Source organism: Procambarus clarkii, chromosome 14 (genome assembly GCF_040958095.1).
Source record: "Procambarus clarkii isolate CNS0578487 chromosome 14, FALCON_Pclarkii_2.0, whole genome shotgun sequence".
Classification (NCBI taxonomy): domain Eukaryota; kingdom Metazoa; phylum Arthropoda; class Malacostraca; order Decapoda; family Cambaridae; genus Procambarus; species Procambarus clarkii.
In genome coordinates, this window is record NC_091163.1 from 37468011 (window position 1) to 37494240 (window position 26230).

At 43.5% G+C, this 26230-nt stretch overlaps 1 protein-coding gene across 1 annotated transcript in view; it reads right to left on the reverse strand.

Moving 5' to 3' along the window:
* Positions 1–26230, reverse strand: part of LOC123770532 (glutamyl aminopeptidase) — a 140271-nt gene that overhangs the window by 105682 nt on the left and 8359 nt on the right. Inside the window, exons 2-4 of the mRNA XM_069324492.1 lie at positions 25372–25628; positions 16766–16938; positions 11921–12065 (exon numbers count right to left, since the gene is read on the reverse strand). Coding sequence (XP_069180593.1) covers positions 11921–12065; positions 16766–16938; positions 25372–25628 — 575 coding nt within the window. The remainder of the gene's footprint in view (positions 1–11920; positions 12066–16765; positions 16939–25371; positions 25629–26230) is intronic.

The window sequence follows — 26230 nt, forward strand, 5'->3', positions numbered from 1 at the left end:
TCATTCTGGAGACATTCTTGTATCAACACATAAAGCAGGCCACAAGAATGAGGGAAGCAGATGTACTGTCAGTACTGGATCAAGTATTCACCAGGAAAGAAGAAGAGATATTTGACATCCAGTACCTTACATTTACATTCTTGTACAGCCACTAGTACGCGTAGCGTTTCGGGCAAGTCCTTAATCCTATGGTCCCTGGAATACGATCCCCTGCCGCGAAGAATCGTTTTTTCATCCAAGTACACATTTTACTGTTGCGTTAAACAGAGGCTACAGTTAAGGAATTGCGCCCAGTAAATCCTCCCCGGCCAGGATACGAACCCATGACATAGCGCTCGCGGAACGCCAGGCGAGTGTCTTACCACTACACCACGGAGACCTTCCTCCCTTGGGAAAGAGTGATCACGTCCTGTTAGACATTGATTATGCTTTAAGATATCATCTAGAAGAAAATGGGGACATTGAAACGGCTGATAAACTCGATTTAAGGAGAGGTCACTATGGGGAACTTCAAAAAATTTTTAAGGAGTGTAATTGGACAGACTTGTTGCTAGGCAGGAAAGTAAATGAAATGTATGCCAAATTTTGCAAAATATACAAGGAAGGCACACAAACATTCATACCAAAACAGAGATGCTGGGCCAGAAAACAGGATTGGTTCAACAGAAATTGTGAGAGGGCCAGAGACCAAAAGACACTGTGACGATAATCTCCTTCAAGAGATTGAGCCTGCTCTTCCCTCCACAATCACGTCGTTGAAATTATATAAAACTACTATGGAAGAAATGTCCAACAACGACAACAACACCCGCAAGGTTTGCCAGAGCGCAAAACGTATGCAGCCAGACACCTGTTCGGACTCAAACCGCCAAACTACCTGTTGATCGCTACCGGCTCCGCTGATTGGTCGCCGGTCTGGCTGCAACTGCACTCCACCCCCCCATACTACTTGATGTCTGGGGTCGCCACGACCTCAGACCTCAGAATGTTCAGTGCTTTCGTGGTTACCACTCCTCCCGGCTAGACGTTAGCGTGTACTGAGAGAGGTGGTAGCTTAAAGCCAATATTCCAGCACCTTCCCTTTATTTTGTGTTGCACTTCTTGTTATTTTATCTTAACGTAACTTTTCATTGTGTCATTTAATTATTCTTATTATTTTGATTGATTGATTTTATTATAAGAATTTGTTTGTCCATTTTTTCATGTTTTGATTTATTTAACGTAATTAAAATTTCATTGTTAAAGTTTACTTGTGTTTTGTGTGTCTTCTCCTTACCTTACCACAGACGAAGTTCCAGTTTTTCTATTTTTTTTTATAACTATGTGACGAGGCCATACCCCTAGCCTTAAACAGCCGAACACCAACGCGTTACCGTCACAAGTTATATGGGGGCCTGTCCTAGGAGCTTCACTCAGGTACTGGTGCCAAGTGGTAATTTATGGTAAGCGTATTTAACTTTGTTAACGTAGCTTTACTATTTTTCATATTCAATTTCATTTTTTATAAGGTGCGGTGTATTGTGCATTACGAGAGTAACATATAGTGAAGGTGAGACAACTTTGGATTACGTGGTGACTGTAGGCCGCAGTCATACTCTTAATTGGTCATCTCTCCCTCCTTGTTATTACTCGTGTTTACCATCCATGTCCCTTGAATATTTCTCATTTTGACAGATCATCATATTGGTACCCTGGTACTGTGGTCTGCCCCGGGTCAAGAGTACCCAATCTTCTGCAATCTGACTGTAGGAGGACAAAGAGGGCCATAGTTCCTCTAGCTCGAACTTTAGTTGCTGAATTGGGACCTCAGCAGCAGTTCTCGTCACCAGTTGACACCTCGCACCCCTACACGTCAGTCAGAGATGATGATACATACAACGGTAGGGAATTAGCTTATTTTTTCAGAGCACAAAAGTTCGCTAATTCTGTAAGTATCATATTAAATTCAGTAGGAAAAACTTGCTTTATGTCCTATAGAGACGTGGCAAGGTATGCCTACATCCTTGGACTACCAATTTTACTTTTGAAGCATTTAACTGTTTCATTTGTTTTCGAAACTCTGTTTCATTTGTTAGTAGGATTTTCTTGCCCTTATCCTCTTACATGAGTACCGGGTACAAGATTTCCTGCGCCCTTGATTTAATTTAATCATTTAACATCTTTTACTTAACTTTAATTGTTAAAGATCTCACAGGATAGGTACCAGTTGCCACGTTGTCCTGTTTCTGACATTCACTATTGAATATTCGTGTACCTTTATTTGCTAATTTCACCATGTTTCGTCTCCAAGCTTTCCGTACAAATCCAGCAGGTGAAATAGGGACTTTAAGTCGTGCCAAGAAGACTGAATTACAAACTCTTGCACATGAGTATCAACTAGAAGTTCCCTACCAAGCCAACAAAAATGACCTACACAACCTGTTGCTGGATTACTATTTAGAGCAAGGTAAGATAGACCCTGAAACTCATGAAACTTACTATATTGCAGGAAAAACTGATTTGGCAACGATGAAACTCCAATTGGAACTGGCCAAGATTGAACGTGAGCAGCAAAGGGAAGCCCGCGAACAGCAAAGGGAAGCAGCTGCCATACGAAGGGAAGAACAAGAACGAGAAATCACCCTCAGAGAACGTGAAACCACTTTGAGGAGAGAAGAACAAGAACGAGAAATCACCCTCAGAGAACGTGAAACTACTTTGAGGAGAAACGAACAAGAACGCGAGGCCGCTTTGAGGAGAGAAGAACACGAACGTGAGGTCGCATTACTCCGTGAACGTGAACGAGTACAGCTTGAAACCAAACAACGCGAGTTGGAAATACAACGCGAACATGACAAGCAACAAGCGACTCTGGCTCTAGAGTGTCGTCAACGCGAAATCGCCTTGGAAACTTCACACTTCACTCAACGCCAGCAAGCTACTGCCAATCTTCCCGTCAGTTTTAATATATCACATGCAAGTAAGTTAATGCCATCCTTTGTAGAAGCAGAAGTTGATGTGTTTTTCACCACCTTTGAAACCCTTGCTAATCAACTCGGTTGGCCTGTCGACCAATGGGCCACACTTCTCAGAGTCCATCTTACAGGTAGAGCTGCAGTCACACTCAGTACTTTGGCGTCTGAGAATGACTACCACACTCTGAAACAAGCAGTGTTGGACGCCTACCTCCTCTCTACTGAAAGTTATAGAAGGAAATTCCGTGACCACCTGAAGGCAAGTACCACTACCTTCCTCGAGTTTGCTAACACGAAACGGAGGTATTTCATGAAATGGCTGGAAGCAGCACATGTCTCTACTTTTACAGAACTCGTCAACCTGATGCTTGTTGAAGAATTCTTGAGACGTGTGCCTCCTCCTGTCCGCCTCTACTTAGCAGATAAAGAAGAAACCGACTACCTGAAGTGTGCTAAGTCGGCTGACACTTACAGCCTCATCCACCGGCTGACACCCGAACCATCCTCCAGTAAGAAGTCGTGGTACAGTTACGAGAAGGTGAGCCCCGATCAAGCTGGTTCACAACTGTACTGCAAGTATTGTAGACTCTATGGACATACCATAGACAAGTGTGGTAAGTCTCAATACAAGGGAACCACTGACCAACAAAGACCCAAACCAACTCCTCCTAAGTCCGGTAAGCCTGTGATGAATGTTGGTGTTGATGTTAATGATCTTTCTCTTTTCAGTAACCACCTGTATACTGGAACTGTCTCTGCCAACGGTTCAAATCCGGAGGGACGTTTCAAATTGAAGATCTTGAGGGACACAGCGGCTCTACAATCGATCATCTTGAAGTCGGCTGTGCCCAACATCGTCTACACCGGAGAAACTGTCTTCATCACTGACCTCACTGCTACCACTCCATACCCTCTCGCCAGAGTCCACCTGGATTGTCCCTACGTGAACGGGGAAGTCCAAGTCGCCGTCAGGGAAAAGCCTTTTCCCATGCCTGGAGTGCAACTTCTCCTAGGCAACGACTTGGCAGAAGACCTGCAACCGACCAACCTGATCGTCATGGACAAACCCCAGGTGTGTAACTCTGTGCCAATAAACCCTATTCTAGAGTATGTTCCAGCAGAGGTTCAAGAGAGTGATGAAGTTTCTCCTCCGGTTCTCGTGACCACCCGTGCACAAGCCGCACGTCCACAGCCAGCTGACTCTACTGCTACCGCTGTCCCTCAAGACCCTCAGAAACTACCCCCGCATCTGACCAAGTTGGAGTTCCGTAAGTTGCAGAGGGAAGATCTTACTTTAACACCATTGTTTTTCCAGGCTGAGACTCAACCCGACAGTATTCCTGGGTTCTTCCTAGAGAACGACTTGCTCTACCGCAGATATAGACCCAGTAAACTGAAGGAGGAGGACGATTGGGCCAACATCGAACAACTTGTGATTCCCACCAGCCTGCGGCCCACTATTCTACACCTGGCCCACGGAGCATTCTCCCACTACGGCTTCAACAAGACTTACCATGGGATTCGTCAAGACTACTACTGGCCAGGTATGGTAAATAACGTCAAACAGTACGTAAAACAGTGTCATACATGTCAGATGGCAGGCAAACCGAACGTCTCCATTCCCAGAGCACCACTGATTCCCATACAGGTGCCTGCGGAACCTTTCCACAGACTCATAATAGACTGTGTTGGTCCTTTACCTCGGACCAGTTCAGGTAACGCCTACATCCTAACCATCCTGTGTCCTACCACCAGATTTCCCATAGCAGTTCCAGTGAAGAACATCACGGCTGCTACGGTTATAAAACATCTATTGAAGATCTTCACTCAATACGGATTTCCCAGGGAGATTCAAAGTGACTGTGGTACCAACTTCACCAGTGATCTCTTCAAAAGGACACTGGAGGAGTTCAACATCAAACAGGTATTGTCCAGCCCCTATCATCCTGCTTCACAGGGTTCTCTTGAACGTAGTCATCAGACCATCAAAGCACTCTTGAAAAAGTTTTGTAGTGAAACCTCGAAGGATTGGGATAAGCAGATTGACCTTATAATGTGTATTTTCAGAAGTCTCCCCAATGAGTCCCTAGGAGTATCTCCTTATGAGATGCTCTACGGCCGTAAGTGCCGTACTCCCCTTAAGGCTTTCAAAGACTCTCTCAGAGATGCCACCTTCAGTGAGCATCAGAATGTGCCCCAGTTTCTTCAAAACCTTCAACACATTCTAGAGAGAGTCCACCGCTTTGCCCATGATAATCTATTGAAAGCCCAGGTGAGAATGAAGACTCATTACGACCAGACCAGCAAAGTAAGAAAATTCAAGCCGGGAGACTTCGTCCTTGCCTATTTTCCTATCCCAGGTTCACCTTTACAAAACAGGTTTTCAGGACCCTACTGCGTCAAAGAGTGCAGGAATAATAACAACTACGTAATAGAGACTCCAGATAGGCGGCGGAAGACCCAGCTGTGCCACGTCAACCTCCTGAAGCAATATAATGGTACTCCTCCCACTGTCCTGACTAACTATTCTACTTTCACAGAACCCTACATCCACAGTGAGACCTTCCCGGCTTCTCCTCCCGAAAGCACTGACAAGGAGTCAGCGCTTTCTAATTCCGAAATCCTTAATGATCTTCCCAAATACTTTCAGGATAATCATAGTGCACCTCTCGTCAAGATCTTCAGAGAACATCAAGAGTTGTTCCGAGATGATCCCCAAGAGTGTAATGTTACCCAGCACGACATCCAACTGCTCCCCGACACCCGGCCGATTCGTCAACCCTTCTACCGAATCAGCCCGAGCAAGAAGGAAGTCATGCGTGCTGAGGTGCAATACCTCTTGGATCATGGACTGGCTACACCTTGTGAGTCCCCCTGGGCCTCACCTTGTATCTTGGTGCCCAAACCCCAAGGTAAGGTGCGGTTGTGCACTGACTATCGTAAACTGAACTCTGTCACTGTCAAGGATGCTTACCCCTTGCCAAGGATAGATGACATCCTTGATGCCATTGGTAGTGCCCAGTACTTGTCCCAAGTGGACTTGCTTAAGGGGTACTATCAAGTGTGTCTAACGGAGCGCGCTAAAGAGATATCTGCCTTCATCACTCCTTTTGGACTTTTCAGATATGAACGCCTTCCTTTCGGACTATGTAATGCCCCGGCCACCTTTCAAAGAGCTGTCAACCGTGTCATCCAGGGCTTGGATAACACATACGCCTACCTGGACGATATCGTCGTAGCCTCCAACTCCTGGAGTGAACATCTGCTCCAGCTGCGACGTCTGTTCTCCAAGCTCCTGACAGCCGGCCTCACCATCAACCTGGGCAAGTCCACTTTCGCGAAAGGTAAAGTGCGTTATCTGGGTCATGTTATTGGGAGTGGCAGCATAGCTCCGTTAGACTCACACACTCAAGCCATCCAACAGTATCCACAGCCTACCACCAGGAAGCAGCTCCTGCGCTTCCTTGGTCTTGCCTCTTACTACCGTAGGTTTGTGAGGAATTTCAGTACAGTCGCCACACCTCTAATTCTATTAACCAGTCCCAAGCAACGGTATAATTGGACCATACAGCAAACCGTTGCTTTCGAACAACTCAAATTCCTCCTCTGTTCTAACCCCATTCTCGCCTCTCCAGATATCACCAAGCCTTTCGTCCTTCATGTCGACGCCAGTGGTACCGGCGTTGGTGGTGTCCTGATGCAACAACGAGGCGAGGAGGTTCTACCTGTCAGCTACTACAGCTACAAACTGAAACCACACCAGAGGAACTACAGCACTATTGAAAAGGAGCTACTATCCATCGTCCTGAACCTCCAACACTTCGCTCCGTACCTACAAGGCGCCAGGTCTACCACCATCTTCTCAGACCACAACCCTCTCCGCTTCCTACATCAAGCCCAATTCACCAACCAGCGTCTTCTACGATGGGCTCTGTATTTACAAGACTTCAACCTGGAGATCCGCTATATCAAGGGTTCTGACAACACCATAGCCGATGCCCTCTCCAGAGTTTATGAAGTAGAAGCGACTCCATCCATTACTCCACCACATAACGACGTACTTCTTCCAGAACCGCAGGCTTCGGGGGAGAGTTGTGACGATAATCTCCTTCAAGAGATTGAGCCTGCTCTTCCCTCCACAATCACGTCGTTGAAATTATATAAAACTACTATGGAAGAAATGTCCAACAACGACAACAACACCCGCAAGGTTTGCCAGAGCGCAAAACGTATGCAGCCAGACACCTGTTCGGACTCAAACCGCCAAACTACCTGTTGATCGCTACCGGCTCCGCTGATTGGTCGCCGGTCTGGCTGCAACTGCACTCCACCCCCCCCCATACTACTTGATGTCTGGGGTCGCCACGACCTCAGACCTCAGAATGTTCAGTGCTTTCGTGGTTACCACTCCTCCCGGCTAGACGTTAGCGTGTACTGAGAGAGGTGGTAGCTTAAAGCCAATATTCCAGCACCTTCCCTTTATTTTGTGTTGCACTTCTTGTTATTTTATCTTAACGTAACTTTTCATTGTGTCATTTAATTATTCTTATTATTTTGATTGATTGATTTTATTATAAGAATTTGTTTGTCCATTTTTTCATGTTTTGATTTATTTAACGTAATTAAAATTTCATTGTTAAAGTTTACTTGTGTTTTGTGTGTCTTCTCCTTACCTTACCACAGACGAAGTTCCAGTTTTTCTATTTTTTTTTATAACTATGTGACGAGGCCATACCCCTAGCCTTAAACAGCCGAACACCAACGCGTTACCGTCACAACACAAAAATGGAATCAGTATAGGAAGAGGCCAAACCCCCAAACATACCAGCGATACAAAGATGCGAGAAACAACTACACGGCAGTAAGGAGAGAGGCAGAAAGAAATTTTGAAAAAGGGAGAGCGGATAAATGTAAAACAGAACCGGGCCTATTCTACAAATTCATAAACAACAAATTGCAAGTAAAGGATAATATCCAGAGGTTGAAAATGGGAAACAGATTCACGGAATATGAAAAGGAAATGTGTGAAACATTAAATGAAAAGTTCCAAAGTGTGTTTGTACAAAATGAAATCTTCAGAGAACCAGACACAATAAGAATTCCAGAGAACAACATAGAGCGGATAGAGGTGTCTAGAGATGAAGTGGAAAATATGCTAAAGGAGCTCGGTAAGAACAAAGCGGTTGGCCCAGATGGAGTATCACCATGGGTTCTGAGAGAATGTGCATCTGAGCGCAGCATTCCACTTCACCAGATCTTTCAGGCATCCCTGTGTACAGGAATCATAGCAGACGTGTGGAAACAGGCTAACATAGTTCCAATCTACAAAAGTGGCAACAGGGAAGACCCCCCTCAATTATAGACCTGTATCATTGACAAGTGTAATAGTGAAAGTATTGGAAAAACTAATCAAAACTAAATGGGTAGAACACCTGGAGAGAAATGATATAATATCAGACAGACAGTATGGTTTTCGATCTGGAAGATCCTGTGTATCAAATTTACTCAGTTTCTATGATCGAGCCACAGAGATATTACATGAAAGAGATGGTTGGGTTGACTGCATCTATCTGGACCTAAAAAAGGCTTTCGACAGAGTTCCACATAAGAAGTTGTTCTGGAAACTGGAAAATATTGGAGGGGTGACAGGTAAGCTTCTAACATGGATGAAAAATTTTCTGACTGATTGATTACTGCCCTCATTTTTCTGAGGCAATGTATTGGTCTGGAGAAATGTCCCAAGTGGAGTACCACAGGGTTCAGTTCTTGCACCAGTGATGTTTATTGTCTACATAAATGATCTACCAGTTGGTATACAGAACTATATGAACATGTTTGCTGATGATGCTAAGAAAATAGGAAGGATAAGAAAATTAGATGATTGTCATGCCCTTCAAGATGACTTGGACAAAATAAGTATATGGAGCACCACTTGGCAAATGGAATTTAATGTTAATAAATGCCATGTTATGGAATGTGGAATAGGTGAACATAGACCCCACACAACCTACAAATTATGTGAGAAATCCTTAAAGAATTCTGATAAAGAAAGAGATCTATGGGTGGTTCTAGATAGAAAACCCCTGAGGACCACATAAAGAACGTTATGCGAGGAGCCTATGCCATGCTTTCTAACTTCAGAATTGCTTTTAAATACATGGATGGCGAAATACCAAAGAAATTGTTCACGACTTTTGTTAGGCCAAAGCTAGAATATGCAGTGGTTGTGTGGTGCCCATATCTTAAGAAGCACATCAACAAACTGGAAAAGGTGCAAAGACATGCTACTAAGTGGCTCCCAGAACTGAAGGGCAAGAGCTACGAGAAGAGGATAGAGGCTTTAAATATGCCAAAACTAGAAGACAGAAGAAAAAGAGGCGATATGATCACTACATACAAAATAGTAACAGGAATTGATAAAATCGACAGGGAAGATTTCCTGAGACCTGGAACTTCAATAACAAAAGGTCATAGATTTAAACTAGTTAAACACAGATGCCGAAGAAATATAAGAAAATTCACTTTCGCAAACAGAGTGGTAGACGGTTGGAACAAGTTAGGTGAGAAGGTGGTGGAGGCCAAGACCGTCAGTAGTTTCAAAGCGTTATATGACAAAGAGTGCTGGGAAGATGGGACACCACGAGAGTAGCTCTCATCCTGTAACTACACTTAGGTAATTATGCACACACACACATACACTGAGAGCTGAGAGGTATGAGCTACGAGGAGAGACTACAGGAGTTAAACCTCACGTCGCTGGAAGACAATCACCACATACAAGATTCTCAAAGGAATTGATAGGGAAGATAAGGACATTCTATTTAACACAAAGGGGACATGCACTAGGAGACAGGTGGAAATTGAGTGCCCAAATGAGCCACAGAGATATTAGAAAGAACTTTTTTAGTGTCAGAGTGGTTGACAAATGGAATTGATGTATATACATCAATTCACCACATCATTAGGAAATGATGTGGTGGAGGCAGATTCCATACACAGTTTCAAATGTAGATATAATAGAGCCCAGTAGGCTCGGGAACCTGTACACCAGTTGATTGACAGTCGAGAGGCGGGACGAAAGAGCCAGAGCTCAACCCCTGCAAGCACAAATAGTTGAGTACAAATAGGTGAGTACACATGAAATGAAAGTGACGTCACTTTCACTTCATATGTATGGGTTGATTTATATGCAAATTAAATAAATTAATTTGACAATAGTGGAAATAAATCATTGCTTCACAAAAACAGTGTACAGTTCTGTATGGGATTGGCAATCATCTAAATTCTGGTAATCCAAATAAAATTTGTGTTCATCATTCACTGGTAAAATGCGCTGAGTAACCAGATAAATGATACACGTGCACTGAGAAACCAGGTACATAATGGAAATGTGCTGGCAAATGCCAGAAGTAACCAGGTTGTGGGTAATTTTCAGACATTCTTGGCTAACTCAAACGTTTGCACAACTCAAATTGAGGTAGGCTGCACATGATTTGGATTACCAAGCATAGACAGTATCTCAAATATTGGGTAACTTGTCATTGCTTGCATAACAACTTGCAATATAAATGAGAACTATTGTATCTACACACTGTATATTGTGATAACTACTTTCCAAATAATAACAAATTTTAGTTAACAGTAAAGCCTCTGCTTTTTAAAAGCTATCTTAATGGGATAATAAATGATACCATGAGAACAAAGAAATTCATAAAAACCGAGATGGACAGCACAGAAAAACCACTTTCAATGTAATGAAACGGCTATTTCTGGCAGAGCCCCAAGTGTCTCCTTGAAGCTATCTGACCGATATGGCTCCCCACTACTATGTTACATCAGTAGCAGGAGTCATTTTTAACCTACCAGGGACCAGAGCCACAACTTAGCCTCCTCAAAGATGTGCAAAGAGTAGGAGACTATTATCGTAACCCTTACCGGGAGAGCATCCAGAAAATCGGCTAAGCTTTACAGACAACTGCAAAGTTCACAGAAAATTAAGCATCCAAACAGCCAAAAAGACTCTACCAAAAATTAAAACAAGTGGAAGTGGTTCACTTGTTTTGGCCTCTAGAGAGTAGCATGAAGCTCCCCAATGCTGCAGCCGGAGGCAAGAGCTAACAAAAACAACACTGAGAAATATTCTCTAACCAAACGGGCAACCATAAACTGAGGAGATGAAAGAAAAGCCAAAACCATGCTGAGAGACTAAGATGGCTCAGGAGAAGCATAAGCTAGCCAGAGGTGAAAGAAAACCCTAGACAACTTGCAGTATGACACCAGACCCATATTGACACCAAACACAAGAAACAGCAGCTCTGCCATTTCCAAACTATAAGCTAACAGTATTAGGCATGACATCCTGTTCCAAAAACAACCATGACAAAAAATCCATACAAAAGGAACAGAACCACTGGAATAGACACAGATGACAATGGGGTAGAAAGAGGCAAAACAAATGCCAATAAAAATCTTAATGACACATGAAAGAGATGCAGGTGGGACACCAACAACCCAACCACCTGCTCACCACGTAAATGGTGATAAACCAGTGTCTGAAATTCCAGACACATACAGCAGACCAGATATCAGCTCCATAAGCCTCTATGAGGGGGCAAGGTTCTCACTCTGGTTTCTGGTAGGCCAAACAGGACTCACATGGGTTGACCTCGTCCAATAGTGGGAAGCCATTTCAGCGAGATGGTTCAGGGAACCACTAAAGGGCTCCTCCCAGAAAATTCTTTGACTCGACTTATACATGCATGCATATATTATACAATCATTTGCTCACCCCAAACACACAAAGCAGGTAAACACCCATTGCTAATGGCAAATATTGAGCAGACAAATAATGCTGTACAGTGCATATTTTGAAAGGCTTTGTACTGTATAGTATTTGATATCCTGTTAAATGTACACGAACCCATTGTGTGTGACTACAATATACATGAAGGTGATTTTAATCTTACCATAACTGGCATGTTTGAGAGAGCAATATATCCCTCTGATGGTCGGACAATGGTGATGTTGTAGGTAGATTTGAAGCTGGGCTCGTCAAGGCACGGAAAAGCACGACGTGCGTATGTTGGCTCAAACTTTGTTGTGGCTAAACCCCTGAGAAGAAAGGGACATTTACGACGGTTAGGTACCATACCTGCACTTTCCTTGCCTTTGACATGACTTATCTTAAACATAGAAACTGAATGATCATAAACAACCATAACACATGTTTGAAGATTCAAATTCAAATTTTTATTCAGGATAAGTACATACTGTACATAGATGATGAGTTACAAACATAATGTTGGATTTAAAGACAGAGCTAGTACATACAATACCTAAAGCCACTAGTATGCATAGCGTTTCGGGCAAGGTGGGGGAGTAACACTTAGACTAAAACTTAATGGTAATTGAGCTTAAAGTATAGATTGTGTTAAAAAAAAAAAAAAAGGGGATCAACAAACAGCATTATTTTAAGTAGCAAGACATGGGTTGACATTTAAGGGTAAGGTAAGTTACATGGAGTTAATTAGGTAGTACTTAGTTTTTATCTTAAACTGGTTGAGAGAGGTACAGCCTTTAACATGGTTGGGAAGGTCATTCCACATTCTGGGTCCCTTGATTTGTAGAGCATTTCTAGTTTGATTAAGTGGAATATCTCTTGGAATATCAAATAGGAATTTGTTTCTGGTGTGGTGCCCATGGGTTCTGTTACAACCTTCTAAGAAGCTTTTAAGGCCTTGATTGACATTACAGTTCAGAGTTTTAAATATATAGAGTACACATGAGAGGATGTGCAGTGACCTAATATCTAAAATTTTTCAGAGATTTGAGTAAGGGTACTGAGTGACGTCTGGGGCCAGAGTTAGATATTGTTCTAATAGCAGCTTTGTGTTAAGTAATTAGAGGACGTAAATGATTTTGGGTAGTAGAACCCCAAGCACAAATACCATAGTTGAGAGAAGGATAGAGGAGAGAGTAATAGAGCATCACCAGGGCATGGCGAGGTACAAAATATCTGATCTTAGAAAGAATACCAACAGTTTTAGAAACTTTTTTTGCTATATTTAGAATGTGTCCCTGGAAATTCAGCTTGTTATCGATGAGGACACCAAGGAATTTACCATCAACTTTGTTACTAATTTGGATATTGTTTATTCTTAGATTAATTTCAGTTGAGGATTTATTACCCAACAAAATATAGAAAGTTTTGTCAATGTTGAGGGTGAGTTTGTTGGCAGTTACCCAAAGATGGACTTTATTTAGTTCAGTATTCACAGTGACATTTAGAGCAATGGGGTCAGGACTGGAGAAAATGAACGTTGTGTCATCAGCAAATAAGATTGGTTTGAGGTATTTTGAGGCATTTGGAAGGTCATTAATGTAGATGAGAAAGAGGAGAAGGCCAAGTATGCTGCCCTGTGGAACACCAATGTTGATGGGTAGGGTGGGAGAAGTGGAATTATTCACAGAAACATACTGGAGCCTGTCAGCAAGGTAAGATTGAAGGTATTGCAGGGCGTGACCTCTGACTCCATAATAATGTAATTTAGAAAGAAAGTTTGGTGGTTGAGTATCAAAAGCCTCATCAATCATCACAATAGATGATGAGTCACATTAACGTGGCTGAAGATATGATGACCAAACCATACACCAGAAGATGAAGAGACAACAACATTTCAGTCCATCCTGAACCATCACAATCAACTTGATAATGGTTCAGGACAGACTGAAACATCGTCGCCTCCTCATCTTCTGGCGTGTGATTTGGTCATCATAACACATGTTTCTCTGTCACGACACACCATGGAAGAATTTCCCTATCCTATGTTCAATTCAAATAATACTGCATTATGCACAATGAATTCACAATAATATTATGTATCTGTGAGAAGGTTGGGGCCCTGCAATGGGATTGAACATGCATTCTTGGTGGCTCCCCAGACACCCCACTACACCTACTGGACAATGGCAAGCTCAACAGTATCTCTCTCAGAAGTACTAACAGACTCCAAGTAAGCGCGATAGTACTTCTAGTTGACATACTCTTGAGCTCATCACATTCCTAGTGAGTCCAGGGATGTGGGTTTGATCCCATCACATGGCCTCAGTATTTCCTCAACACTGTATCAAGAAATATTCATAAAAACACAAATAGTGCCCAACTCGTGCAATAACCAATGTTAAGAAATTACTAAAAATAGAAATGACACGAATAAAGTACTGTATAAGAACATAAGAATGAAATTAAAAGTGAGTGTGGATGAAATAGCCTTCTGGAAGTATATAAACGCATGAAAGTGTATAAGAAAGGGGGATTTTAAATTTATAAAATTTATAAATAGGATTTTAAATTTATCAACATACAATAGAACATGATACAATGGATATAAATTGGATAAGTATAGACTTAGGAAAGACCTGGATAAGTACAAGTTTGGAAACAGGGTTGTTGATTTGTGGAACAGATTACCAGGTAACGTAGTAAACATTGATTCCTGGATTGTTTCAAATGCAAGTTTGATTTCACATACTACTGTACTCCAAAAATTTGTTCCTAGGTATACCAGGGTCTCGTAGTACATTCTTGACTCGCAATCAGAAATCTTGGGTTCGATTCCTCGATGTGACAGAAATGGTTGGGCACCTTTTCTTTCACTTAATTCTTCTGTTCCTTTAGCATCAAATAATTACCTGGGGTATTAGGAAACTGTTGTGGGTTGCTTTCTGTGGAGGGTCAGTAGTTCAACATTGGGAAGAACTTCAATACAAGCCACAAGTATATACTGTACAGTATATACACAGGCTTCGTTCACAACAAATAGAATTATTGTTATTCTCATAGTGCACAACATGGCTTCCGAGGGTAAAAGTCATGCTTAATAAACTCTACTGAATTCTATGAAGGAGTCACTAAAATAAGACAAGAGAAGGAAGGATTGGTAGACCATATTTTCCTAGACCTGGCAAGAAGCTTTCAACACAGTTCCTCACAAAAAAACTGATACACAAGATGGAGAGACAAACGAGGATAACAAGAAAGGCACTGGACTAGGTATGAGAGTTCTTGGTAGGCAGGAAACAATGGATCATAGTCAGAGAGGATATGCCAGGATGGAGAGGAGTGGACAGTGGTATTCTACAAGGCTCTATCCTAAGACAATTGCTGTTTTTAATTTATATAAATGACCTCCCAGAGGGGGTGAGCTCGTAAATGTCTGTGTTTGCAGATGATGCAAAGTTAATGAGGAGTGTAAGAACTGAAGAAGACCTTGACAAACTTCAGGAGTGGACTGATAAATGGTTGCTGGAATTCAATCCAAATAAGTGCAAAGTAATGAAAATAGGTAAGGAAGACAGGAGACCTGTATTTAACACTACCATAAGGGGAAGGCAATTACAAGAAACAATAAGACCTGGGAGTAGAGAATCTCATCACTAACACCAGAAGCTCATGTGAACAGGATAACCAAAAGCTCATGTGGACAGGATAACCAAAAGCTCATGTGGACAGGATAACCAAAAGCTCATGTGGACAGGATAACATCAACACCATATAGCAGGTTAGCAAACACTGACTCACAACAACACGGCTGAAGATGATGGTTAAACCATACATGTGACCCTCAGTTTCACGATCCTGAATTTTTGTTATTTACAAATCTTTCTCTTGCCTTCCCAGGGTCCCAGTATTTCCTGGGGAGGAAATACTGACCCTTCCCAGGATGCAACCCCACAACAAACTAACTCCCAGGTACCTATTCCTTGCTAGTTGGACAGGGCGCATTTGGTGACAGAGACGCCTAACCATTTCTGTCTCGCCCAGGATTCGAACCAGGATTTTGGAATGTGGGTCGAGAATGAACCCGACTGTACTACTGGAACCCTTAATACACATGACACATGAAGAGTGTGTGTGTGTGTCTGTATGGGTGTACTGTGTGGATGGGAAGAGTGGGTGATTTGGTGTGCGAGAGTGGATGGGAGAAGGGGTGATTTGTTGCGTGTGGGTGGAAGTGATTTGTTGTACGAGAGTCAGGTGGTGATTTGTTGCACGAGGGTTGATGGGGCTAATTTGTTGCACGAGGGTTGATGGGGCTAATTTGTTGCACGAGGGTGGATGGGGCTAATTTGTTGCACGAGGGTGGATGGGGCTAATTTGTTGCACGAGGGTGGATGGGGCTAATTTGTTGCACGAGGGTGGATGGGGCTAATTTGTTGCACGAGGGTGGATGGGGCTAATTTGTTGCACGAGGGTGGATGGGGCTAATTTGTTGCACGAGGGTGGATGGGGCTAATTTGTTGCACGAGGGTGGATGGGGCTAATTTGTTGCACGAGGGTGGATGGGGCTAATTTGTTGCACGAGGGTGGATGGGACTAATTTGTTGCACGAGGATGGGTGTGGGGTGATCTGAAGCACGAGGCACAGATCGTGTAGAAGGGCAGATAGAGTAATAAGCATTATAATATGATAGTTGAGCCTAAGTCTAGTAAAGGAACACTGATCAAATAGGTAGTCAACTCTTGGAAGCCACTATATAAGGCTCAAGGGCGTAGTGGTATTATGTTATAATGGCTAAAAATGACTTCATGATGCTACGCTCCAAATAACACTCATCCATAAGTGCCGTAGGTTTTAAGTCAAAATTATAGCTTTCCAAATCTTCCATAAACCTTAAAGAGAACATGCTTCAAAACCAAACCATAACGGGATCTATTATAAGCTAGATATTTGTCAATATCTTCTATGATAATTAATTTGTTGACTTTTAAAAAGATCACCCAGCACTTAAATTATATAAAGATTACTAACCTTGAATTTCCTTCTGCATCAGTATATTCAGAATAATAAAATCCCAAAATGCCTTTCTGGAGAGATCCTGTATACGTAGTTGTGATCTGGAACCTTCCCGGCTCCACATCATCAGTTCTGATTACCCAGAACTCGTTTGGCTTATACTCAAATACCTCAATAATGGGAACATCCTGAAAACAAAATAACAATGCAAGAAACAAGATATTTCAACCCCTTAAATGTGCAGTTAATAATAATTAAAAAAAAAGTTTATTCAGGTAAAAGTACATACATTTAAAATGAGTTACAAAACAGAATGTTGAATTTCTTGATAGAGCTAGTACATACTATGCCTAAAGCCACTAATACGCACAGCATTTCGGGCAAGGTGTGGGAAAAACACTTAGACTAAAATTTAAAACTAATTGAGATCAAAGCATAAATTGAATTGAAAAAAGGAAAAAGCCAGCATTGAATATAATGAAACGCCATTTTCAGGGTGAGCCCCGGAAGCTCCCTGGAGCTTCTCAGGCTAATATACTTTATATTAGACCGGGACATTAGCTACAGATTTCGCAAAAGCTTTTGATAAATGTGACCATGGTGTTATTGCACATAAAATGCGTTCAAAAGGAATTACCGGGAAAATAGGCAGATGGATCTACAATTTCCTGACTGACAGAACCCAATGTGTAATAGTCAACAAAATACAATACAGTCCATCAACCGTGAAGAGCTCAGTCCCCCAGGGTACTGTGCTTGCTCCAGTACTTTTTCTCATCCTCATATCGGACATAGACCAGAACACAACCTATAGCACTGTATCATCCTTTGCAGATGACACTAGGATTTTCATGAGAGTTGGCAACATAGAGGACACGGCAAACCTCCAATCAGATGTTGATCAGGTCTTTCTATGGGCTACAGAAAATAATATGGTATTCAACGAGGATAAGTTTCAGCTCATGCGCTACGGAAAAATTGAAAACATAAAAACAGGAACCACGTACAAAACGCAGGCAAATCATAACATAGAACGAAAAGGCAATGTAAAGGACCTGGGTGTACTCATGTCGGAAGACCTTACCTTTAAAGAACACAATAAAGTAGCCGTCACAACTGCAAGAAAAATGACAGGTTGGATAACAAGAACTTTTCACACTAGAGATGCTATACCGATGATGATACTTTTCAAAACGCTTGTGCTATCTAGAGTGGAGTACTGCTGCACAATGACAGCCCCTTTCAAAGCTGGAGAAATTGCTGACCTAGAGAGCGTGCAGAGATCCTTTACTGCTAGAATCCACTCAGTAAAACATCTAAATTACTGGGACCGACTAAAGAGCCTAAATCTGTACTCCCTTGAGCGCAGGCGGGAGAGATACATAATAATTTACACGTGGAAAATAATTGAGGGGCTGGTCCCAAACCTGCACACAGAAATAGCACCACATGAGACCAGAAGACATGGCAGGATGTGCAGAATACCCCCGTTGAAAAGCAGAGGTGCAACAGGTACTCTGAGAGAGAACTCTATCAACATCAGAGGCCCGAGACTGTTCAACACGCTTCCACTACACATAAGGGGCATAACTGGCAAACCCCTCACAGTGTTCAAGAGAGAACTGGATAAGCACCTCCAAAGGATACCTGATCAACCAGGCTGTGACTCATACGTCAGGCTGCGAGCAGCCGCGTCTAACAGCCTGGTTGATCAGTCCAGCAACCAGGAGGCCTGGTCGACGACCGGGCCGCGGGGACACTAAGCCCCGGAAGCACCTCAAGGTAGCCTCAAGGTATGGAGTTCAGACCTAACAGGGACCAGAGCCAGAACCTGACCCCTTCAGAGAGGTTCAGGGAGCAATGGCCCTGGAAAACCCTCCTGTGGTTGGGGGTTTTCCTTATCAGCCATCGATCGGGGTTAGGCACCCAGAAACGTAGGCATAAGAAAACAAACCCCACATGGTAAGAAAATAACAACAAAAACCGAACAGAGGTAGACACTCCCCACAATCCCAAGGAAACAAGCAAACAACCAAACGTAACACACTACTGTACTGCCATACCGCTCATCCACACGGACCTCACCACGCCGGCTGCATAGCACTCCAGTTCGGAAGCTAAGCTTCAACCAACACGAAAAAAACGCTGATCGGTGGGAGGGAGGGTTGCCAGGGAGCCTCAGGGGCTCACCCAGAAAATGGCATTTCATTACATTCAATGCTGGTTTTTTGAGGGAAGCCCCTACTGCTCCCTGGAGCTACATACCCAAAGAGAAGGAAAAGAGAGAGCTGAACTAGGAGGTGGCGGCCACAAACTCCGCAACGCGAAGTCAAGACAACAGGCTGCAACCTGCGACCCAAAGCAACACAAGAACGCCCAGGAGCAGACACGCCCACAAAATAACGAGCGGCCAGGATCCTGTGCGACCTCCAAATCCACGCGCACGAATATGAGCCCCAAGACATGTTACCAAATACGGCAGCCAAAGCTGCAAACAGCCGAACAGCACGGGCACGAGGATAGACCACAGGCTGGCTAGACTGAAGAACCCCGCGGACGACTTAGGAGACCCGAGCCCAGGAACAGGCAACAAGGGAAATCATATCAATCCAAAACGCATCCCCCAGTCACCATAACCGAGGCACGCAGGTAACGACAAAGAGCCACAACCGGACACAACACTTGATACACCCTTAGCCGAACCAACCAAACATCAATGACCCAAGGACCCCTCCGGAAAGCAGCCATTTTGGTCTTTGCCAGAAAAGACGGAGAACGTTGCAAACATACAAACCTACCACCAGTACCAAAAGAGCAGGAACCCCTGCACCAGAGGAGAGCAGGAAGTTCCTCGACCCGACTCCTAGAGGCCAATGCCAACAAAAACAGGGCTTTGGAAAAACAATCTTGAACCAAAGGGGCCACCATAAACCAAGGAAAGATAAGAGTGCACCCTGACCAAGGACCAGGACAGCTCAGGCAGCGCATGAGCAGGCCGGAGGTGAAACAAGCACAAGAAAGCATATGGAACGGGGCGGATGTGATGTCCGCCCCGAACGCAAGCTGGAGCGGCTCCACCAGCACTGCACGATACGAGGCGACAGTAATGAGCATCAAATGACAGTCCTGAAAAAACCAAGAAAGGACAAGACAACCCAATCTGAAAGAGAAGACAACCTACGAAGAGCAAGAAAAGGGCAAAAAGAAACGCCAGGAAACTGCATACGGTCGCTGAGACGAAGCTCGCAGGTGGGACACCATCAAGGAAGCCACCTGATCACCATAGAGATGGTGAAACACCCGCGTCAAAAAGACCAGACGTGAAGAGCTGAGGAGAAGGTTGAACCAACCACATACAGACTGGTCCGACCTGCCGAAAGAGGCGGAGCCGCGGGAAACGCCCCGGGTTCGGACACCGAGCAAACAGTGCCAGAAAACAAAGCTGGGTCGGCCACCAAAGGGCCACGAGGTCACCTCTCCCTGGGAAAGACTCCAACCGAGCCAGAACCTGAAGCAACAGCTGGACCGGGGGGAAAGCGGTACAGGTAACTTCACCTTGACCAGTCCTACCGAAAGGCATCCACCGCAAACGCCTCCCAAGCGGGAAAGGGCACCACATAGAATGGGAGACGCCGAGACCATGCCGACATGAAGACGTCCATGTCCGGGAGTCCGTACGTCCGGCAGAGCCAACGAAACAAGTCAGCGTTGACCGTCCATTCCGTGAATATAAGAATGAACCGAGACAGGACGTCCGCCAGGACGGTGGACACTCCCCAGACATGAACCGCACGGAGAGCCAAACCCCGAGAATTGAGCAAATGAGCCACTCGAAGGAACCAACCCCAAAGAGGCAAAACCGAAGAGAACCCCCGTGGTTCCGGCAAAGAACCATCGGAGAACAGTCCAAATGGAGCCGGATAATAGAGCCCCGAGTGATCCGAACCCTCCAAAGCGCAAACCAGACCGCTGTGAACTCCCGAACCGTGCTGTGAACCCAATGGAAGGACGGACCCCACCGTCCCCGGTCGGCCTGGTGAGCATTAGTCACAAAGCCCCAGCCGAGAGACGACCCGTCTCTGAACACATCGAGCGAAGGCTCTGGGAGGCGCCAAGGCACTACACCCCGAAATCCCCAAAGAGGAAACTGGCGACACAGCAACCGACACAAGGCCCCCGGAGAACGAACCCAACGATCGTAAGGCGGAAGAGGCACCTCCGAAGGAACCAAAACAGACGCCGAAGCCAAACCCAACCCGGCGGGTAGACCAGTACGGCGAAGGTCAGACTCCCGCACAACTGCTCGAGCAACCGCCGAGTGACCCGGAACCCTCTCAGAAACAGCCAAAGGAGAGACCGCCTCCGGAGAGAGAGACAAGAAGCTGTCCAAGAGGACCAAACAAAACCCAGCCAGGTCCGAAGCTGGGACGAAACCAGATGGAATGTCCACCAGTTCATCAGGAACCCTAGGAAAGTACCACACCCCTGGGGAGCAGACAAGCAGACTGATTGGGAGCCCACACCAGCCAGTCGTCGAGGTAGGCCAGAAAACCGAATCCTGAACAGACGCAGACAGGTCACCAAGATCCGGTAAAGATGCATAATGAGCTAGGTGCCAATACAAACTAGGGATGGGAAAAAAAAAGCGGCAAGCCTGAAGCTCCACCACCAACTGTGCCAGTCCCAGAACCCTGGAGAGAAATGTGCCAAGAAGTAACCCAGAGGCCCAGGAACACCATACAGGAACCCGGGCCCCAACAGAAGCCAGACCGGAAACCACAGTCAGCCGAAGAGGCAAAGAAACCAGGGCGCAGATGGAACAAGGCCAGAAGAATCGCAGATCCACAAAGTCCCGTGTCAACATTGAAACAGGCGGGAACCCCAGAAGAAAGGGGCGGATCGACCACGTCCAAGCGCACACACACCAAGATGACATGACAAAGCACAGGGGAAGAAGCCCACCCCGCCAGCCCTGAACCCCCCAAAGGGGGGTAGGAGCCGCCCGATGCCACCAGAGGCTGGAAGACAACAGAGCAAGCCGCTCCTTCCCCCCCCACCCTAGCGCCCCGTCAACAGAGAAGATATCGGAGCCCCATCAGAAAGAAAATTAATAATACACACACACAACAACAACAACAACAACAACATAGAGCGGATAGAGGTGTCTAGAGATGAAGTGGAAAACATGCTAAAGGAGCTCAGTAAGAACAAAGCAGCTGGCCCAGATGGCGTTTCACCATGGGTTCTGAGAGAATGTGCATCTGAGCTCAGCATTCCACTTCACCTGATCTTTCAGGCATCCCTGTGTACAGGAATCGTAGCAGACGTGTGGAAACAGGCTAACATAGTTCCAATCTACAAAAGTGGCAGCAGGGAAGACCCCCTCAATTATAGATCTGTTTCATTGACAAGTGTAATAGTGAAAGTATTGGAAAAACTAATCAAAACTAAATGGGTAGAACACCTGGAGAGAAATGATATAATATCAGACAGACAGTATGGTTTTCGATCTGGAAGATCCTGTGTATCGAATTTACTCAGTTTCTATGATTGAGCCACAGAGATATTACAGGAAAGAGATGGTTGGGTTGACTGCATCTATCTGGACCTAAAAAAGGCTTTCGACAGAGTTCCACATAAGAGGTTGCTCTGGAAACTGGAAAATATTGGAAGGGTGACAGGTAAGCTTCTAACATGGATGAAAAATTTTCTGACTGATAGAAAAATGAGGGCAGTAATCAGAGGCAATGTATCGGAATGGAGAAATGTCACAAGTGGAGTACCACAGGGTTCAGTTCTTGCACCAGTGATGTTTATTGTCTACATAAATGATCTACCAGTTGGTATACAGAATTATATGAACATGTTTGCTGATGATGCTAAGATAATAGGAAGGATAAGAAATTTAGATGATTGTCATGCCCTTCAAGAAGACCTGGACAAAATAAGTATATGGAGCACCACTTGGCAAATGGAATTTAATGTTAATAAATGTCATGTTATGGACTGTGGAATAGGAGAACATAGACCCCACACAACCTATATATTATGTGAGAAATCTTTAAAGAATTCTGATAAAGAAAGAGATCTAGGGGTGGTTCTAGATAGAAAACTATCACCTGAGGACCACATAAAGAATATTGTGCAAGGAGCCTATGCTATGGTTTCTAACTTCATTATTGCTTTTAAATACATGGATGGCGATATACTAAAAAAATTGTTCATGACTTTTGTTAGGCCAAAGCTAGAATATGCAGCTGTTGTGTGGTGCCCATATCTTTAAGAAGCACATCAACAAACTGGAAAAGGTGCAAAGACATGCTACTAAGTGGCTCCCAGAACTGAAGGGCAAGAGCTACGAGGAGAGGTTAGAAGCATTAAATATGCCAAAACTAGAAGACAAGAAAAAGAGGTGATATGATCACTATGTACAAAATAGTACAGTAACAGGAATTGATAAAATCGACAGGGAAGACTTCCTGAGACCTGGAACTTCAAGAACAAGAGGTCATAGATTTAAACTAGCTAAACACAGATGCCGAAGAAATATAAGAAAATTCACCTTCGCAAATAGAGTGGTAGACGGTTGGAACAAGTTAAGTGAGAAGGTGGTGGAGGCCAAGACCGTCAGTAGTTTCAAAGCGTTATTTGACAAAGAGTGCTGGGAAGACGGGACACCACGAGCGTAGCTCTCATCCTGTAACTACACTTAGGTAATTACACACACACACAGTGGAACCTCGAATAACAAATTTAATCCATTCAGGCGCCGTGATTGTCATGTGAAACAGATGTCATACAAAACGAATTTCCCCATTGACAATAATGGAAATCAAATTAATCCATTCTACCACCGAAAAACAACAATATGATATTCGATGTTGTAAATAATGGAGCAGCCTACCTTACATACACTGAACAAACCTTTATGATATTTGTTATTGTCCTGATAGCAGATTTTTGCTGGGTGATGATGGGCTTGAGGTAGTTTACAGAGGTTGAACCCCAAGCACAGATACCATAAGTAAGATAGGGATAGATAAGTGCATATTAGAGTGAGAGGAGAGCAGAGTAGGGTGCATAATATCTGATCTTAGAGAGTATACCAACTATTTTAGAAACCTTTTAAGTTATGTGTTGTATGTGGGTGCTGAAGTTGAGTCTCTTGTCTAAGTACAGGCCAGGGAACTTCCCATCATTTTTATTGCTAATGTTAACATTGTCTATCTGAAGCTGAATTGCATTAGTTGATTTGCTTCCAAATAAGATGTAGTAGGTCTTTTCTATGTTTAGTGTGAGTTTGTTGGTTGACACCCATAAGTGGACTAAACATTTACTAAATACCAGGCATCAAGGACCCGGATTCTCAAAGCAGTTACGCAAGCACTTACGAACGTGTACATCTTTCCTCAATCTTTGACGGCTTTGGTTACAATTGGAGCTCATAAACTGTTTAATAATTGTAAACAAAGTCACCAAAGACTGGGAAAGGATGCACAGGTTTGTAAGTGCTTGCGTAAGTGCTTTATGAATCCTGGTCCCGAACCCTGTTACACCACCAAAACCCCTACACACTAATATTGGTCCTGGACATATTAGCAAACTCAGCCATGAGAGCGGCATATTTCTGAATACCATGGGCACGAGGGTTGACCACAGGCAGGCTAGACTTAACACTGGACAACCTGAGAAACACCTGCCTTGAAACAGGGAACTAAGGAAACATGGTGAACCCACAAAGCATCCACCAAAGCAGAAGTGGTGGCACAAAGGTGGCGGCAGAGAGCTATCGCTGGATACAGCACATGATGCACCTCCGGCTGAACTAACCAAGCATCAAGAACCAAAGGACTCTTCTGGAAGCCAACCGACTCATTCGTTGCCAGAAAAGGAGCTGGCTGCAAGGGAACAAAATACTCACCAGGGGCAAAAGACAAACTGCGCCATCTGAGAACATGAAGCTCCTCAACCCGACAACCAGACTCAAGAGACACCATAACACCACCTTGGAGAAAGAATCATAGACAAAAGGGGACACAGTAAAACAAGAAGAGAAAAGATATGCGTCCAAAGACCATGCTGGTTCAGGAAACTCGTGAGCTGGCCGGAAGTGAAACAAGGCTCGAAACAGCTTGTGAATCGGCACCGAGGTAGTATTAATGCCGAACACAAGCTGCAGTGGCTCCACCAGTACCGCATGATACTAGATAACAGTATTCAGCATAAGATGTCAATCAAGAAAAAGTCAAGAAAGAAAGAGAGCACCACACACTTGGAAACTGAAGAGCAATTCCAGAAGGAATGGAACTGTCGAAATGAGTGCCACAAACTCTCATACTGTCTGATGTTGTTCCACTTGTGTTCCTCCTCTAACAAAGAAGCCACCTGCTCACCGTAAAGATGGTGATAAAGACGAACCAAAATAACACCAGACGTGAAGAGCAGAGAAGGTCAAAACAGTGAAGTGCGTCACCAGCCAACCTTCTGACAGAGGCAGAGCTGTGGAAAAACTCCCGGATCTTGACACTGCTGGGTGTGGACCTGGACACTGCCGGGTGGGGACCTGAACACCACTAATCCATGATGCTGTCACACAGTAGAGATAAATCAAGTGATCTCACCTGCATCTGTTTTCCCTTTACTCTGACAACTTGCGTCTGGGTAATGCTGAGCCACTTCGTATGAACGAGGAAGTAGTTACGAGTCTCCGATGATGTGATATGAATAGTCACTCTGCCAGAAAACGCCTTTGTTGATAAGTTCGGACACAAATATAGGTCATAATGATCGGGATGAACAGACGTCGGAAGTCGTAAACTGTTCTCCCATGGAGAGCCAACAACTTTCACATTTCCTTGGGGAGGATCTGCCATTGTTCCTGAAATAAAAATTATATATGATTTAGCAAATGTAACACATTTTCCTGCATACTATTACATTATTTCACTGCCATTTGTTTTGATTCAATGCTATATTTTATTTTTATATATATATATATATATATATATATATATATATATATATATATATATATATATATATATATATATATATATATATATATATATATATATATATATTACATATATGTATATTATGCATATGTATATTATGCATATGTATATTATATATATGTATATATATATATATATATATATATATATATATATATACATATATATAATATATATATATATATATATATGTATATTATATATATATGTATATTATATATATATATATATATATATATATGTATATTATATATATATGTATATTATATATATGTATATTATATATAATATATATATATGTATATATATATGTATTATACATATATACATATATATATATACATATATATATATATATATATATGTCGTACCTAGTAGCCAGAACGCACTTCTCAGCATATTATGAATTATTATATTTCTGGTGTGGTGATAATGGGTCCTATTACATCTGTCCAAGAAGAGTTTC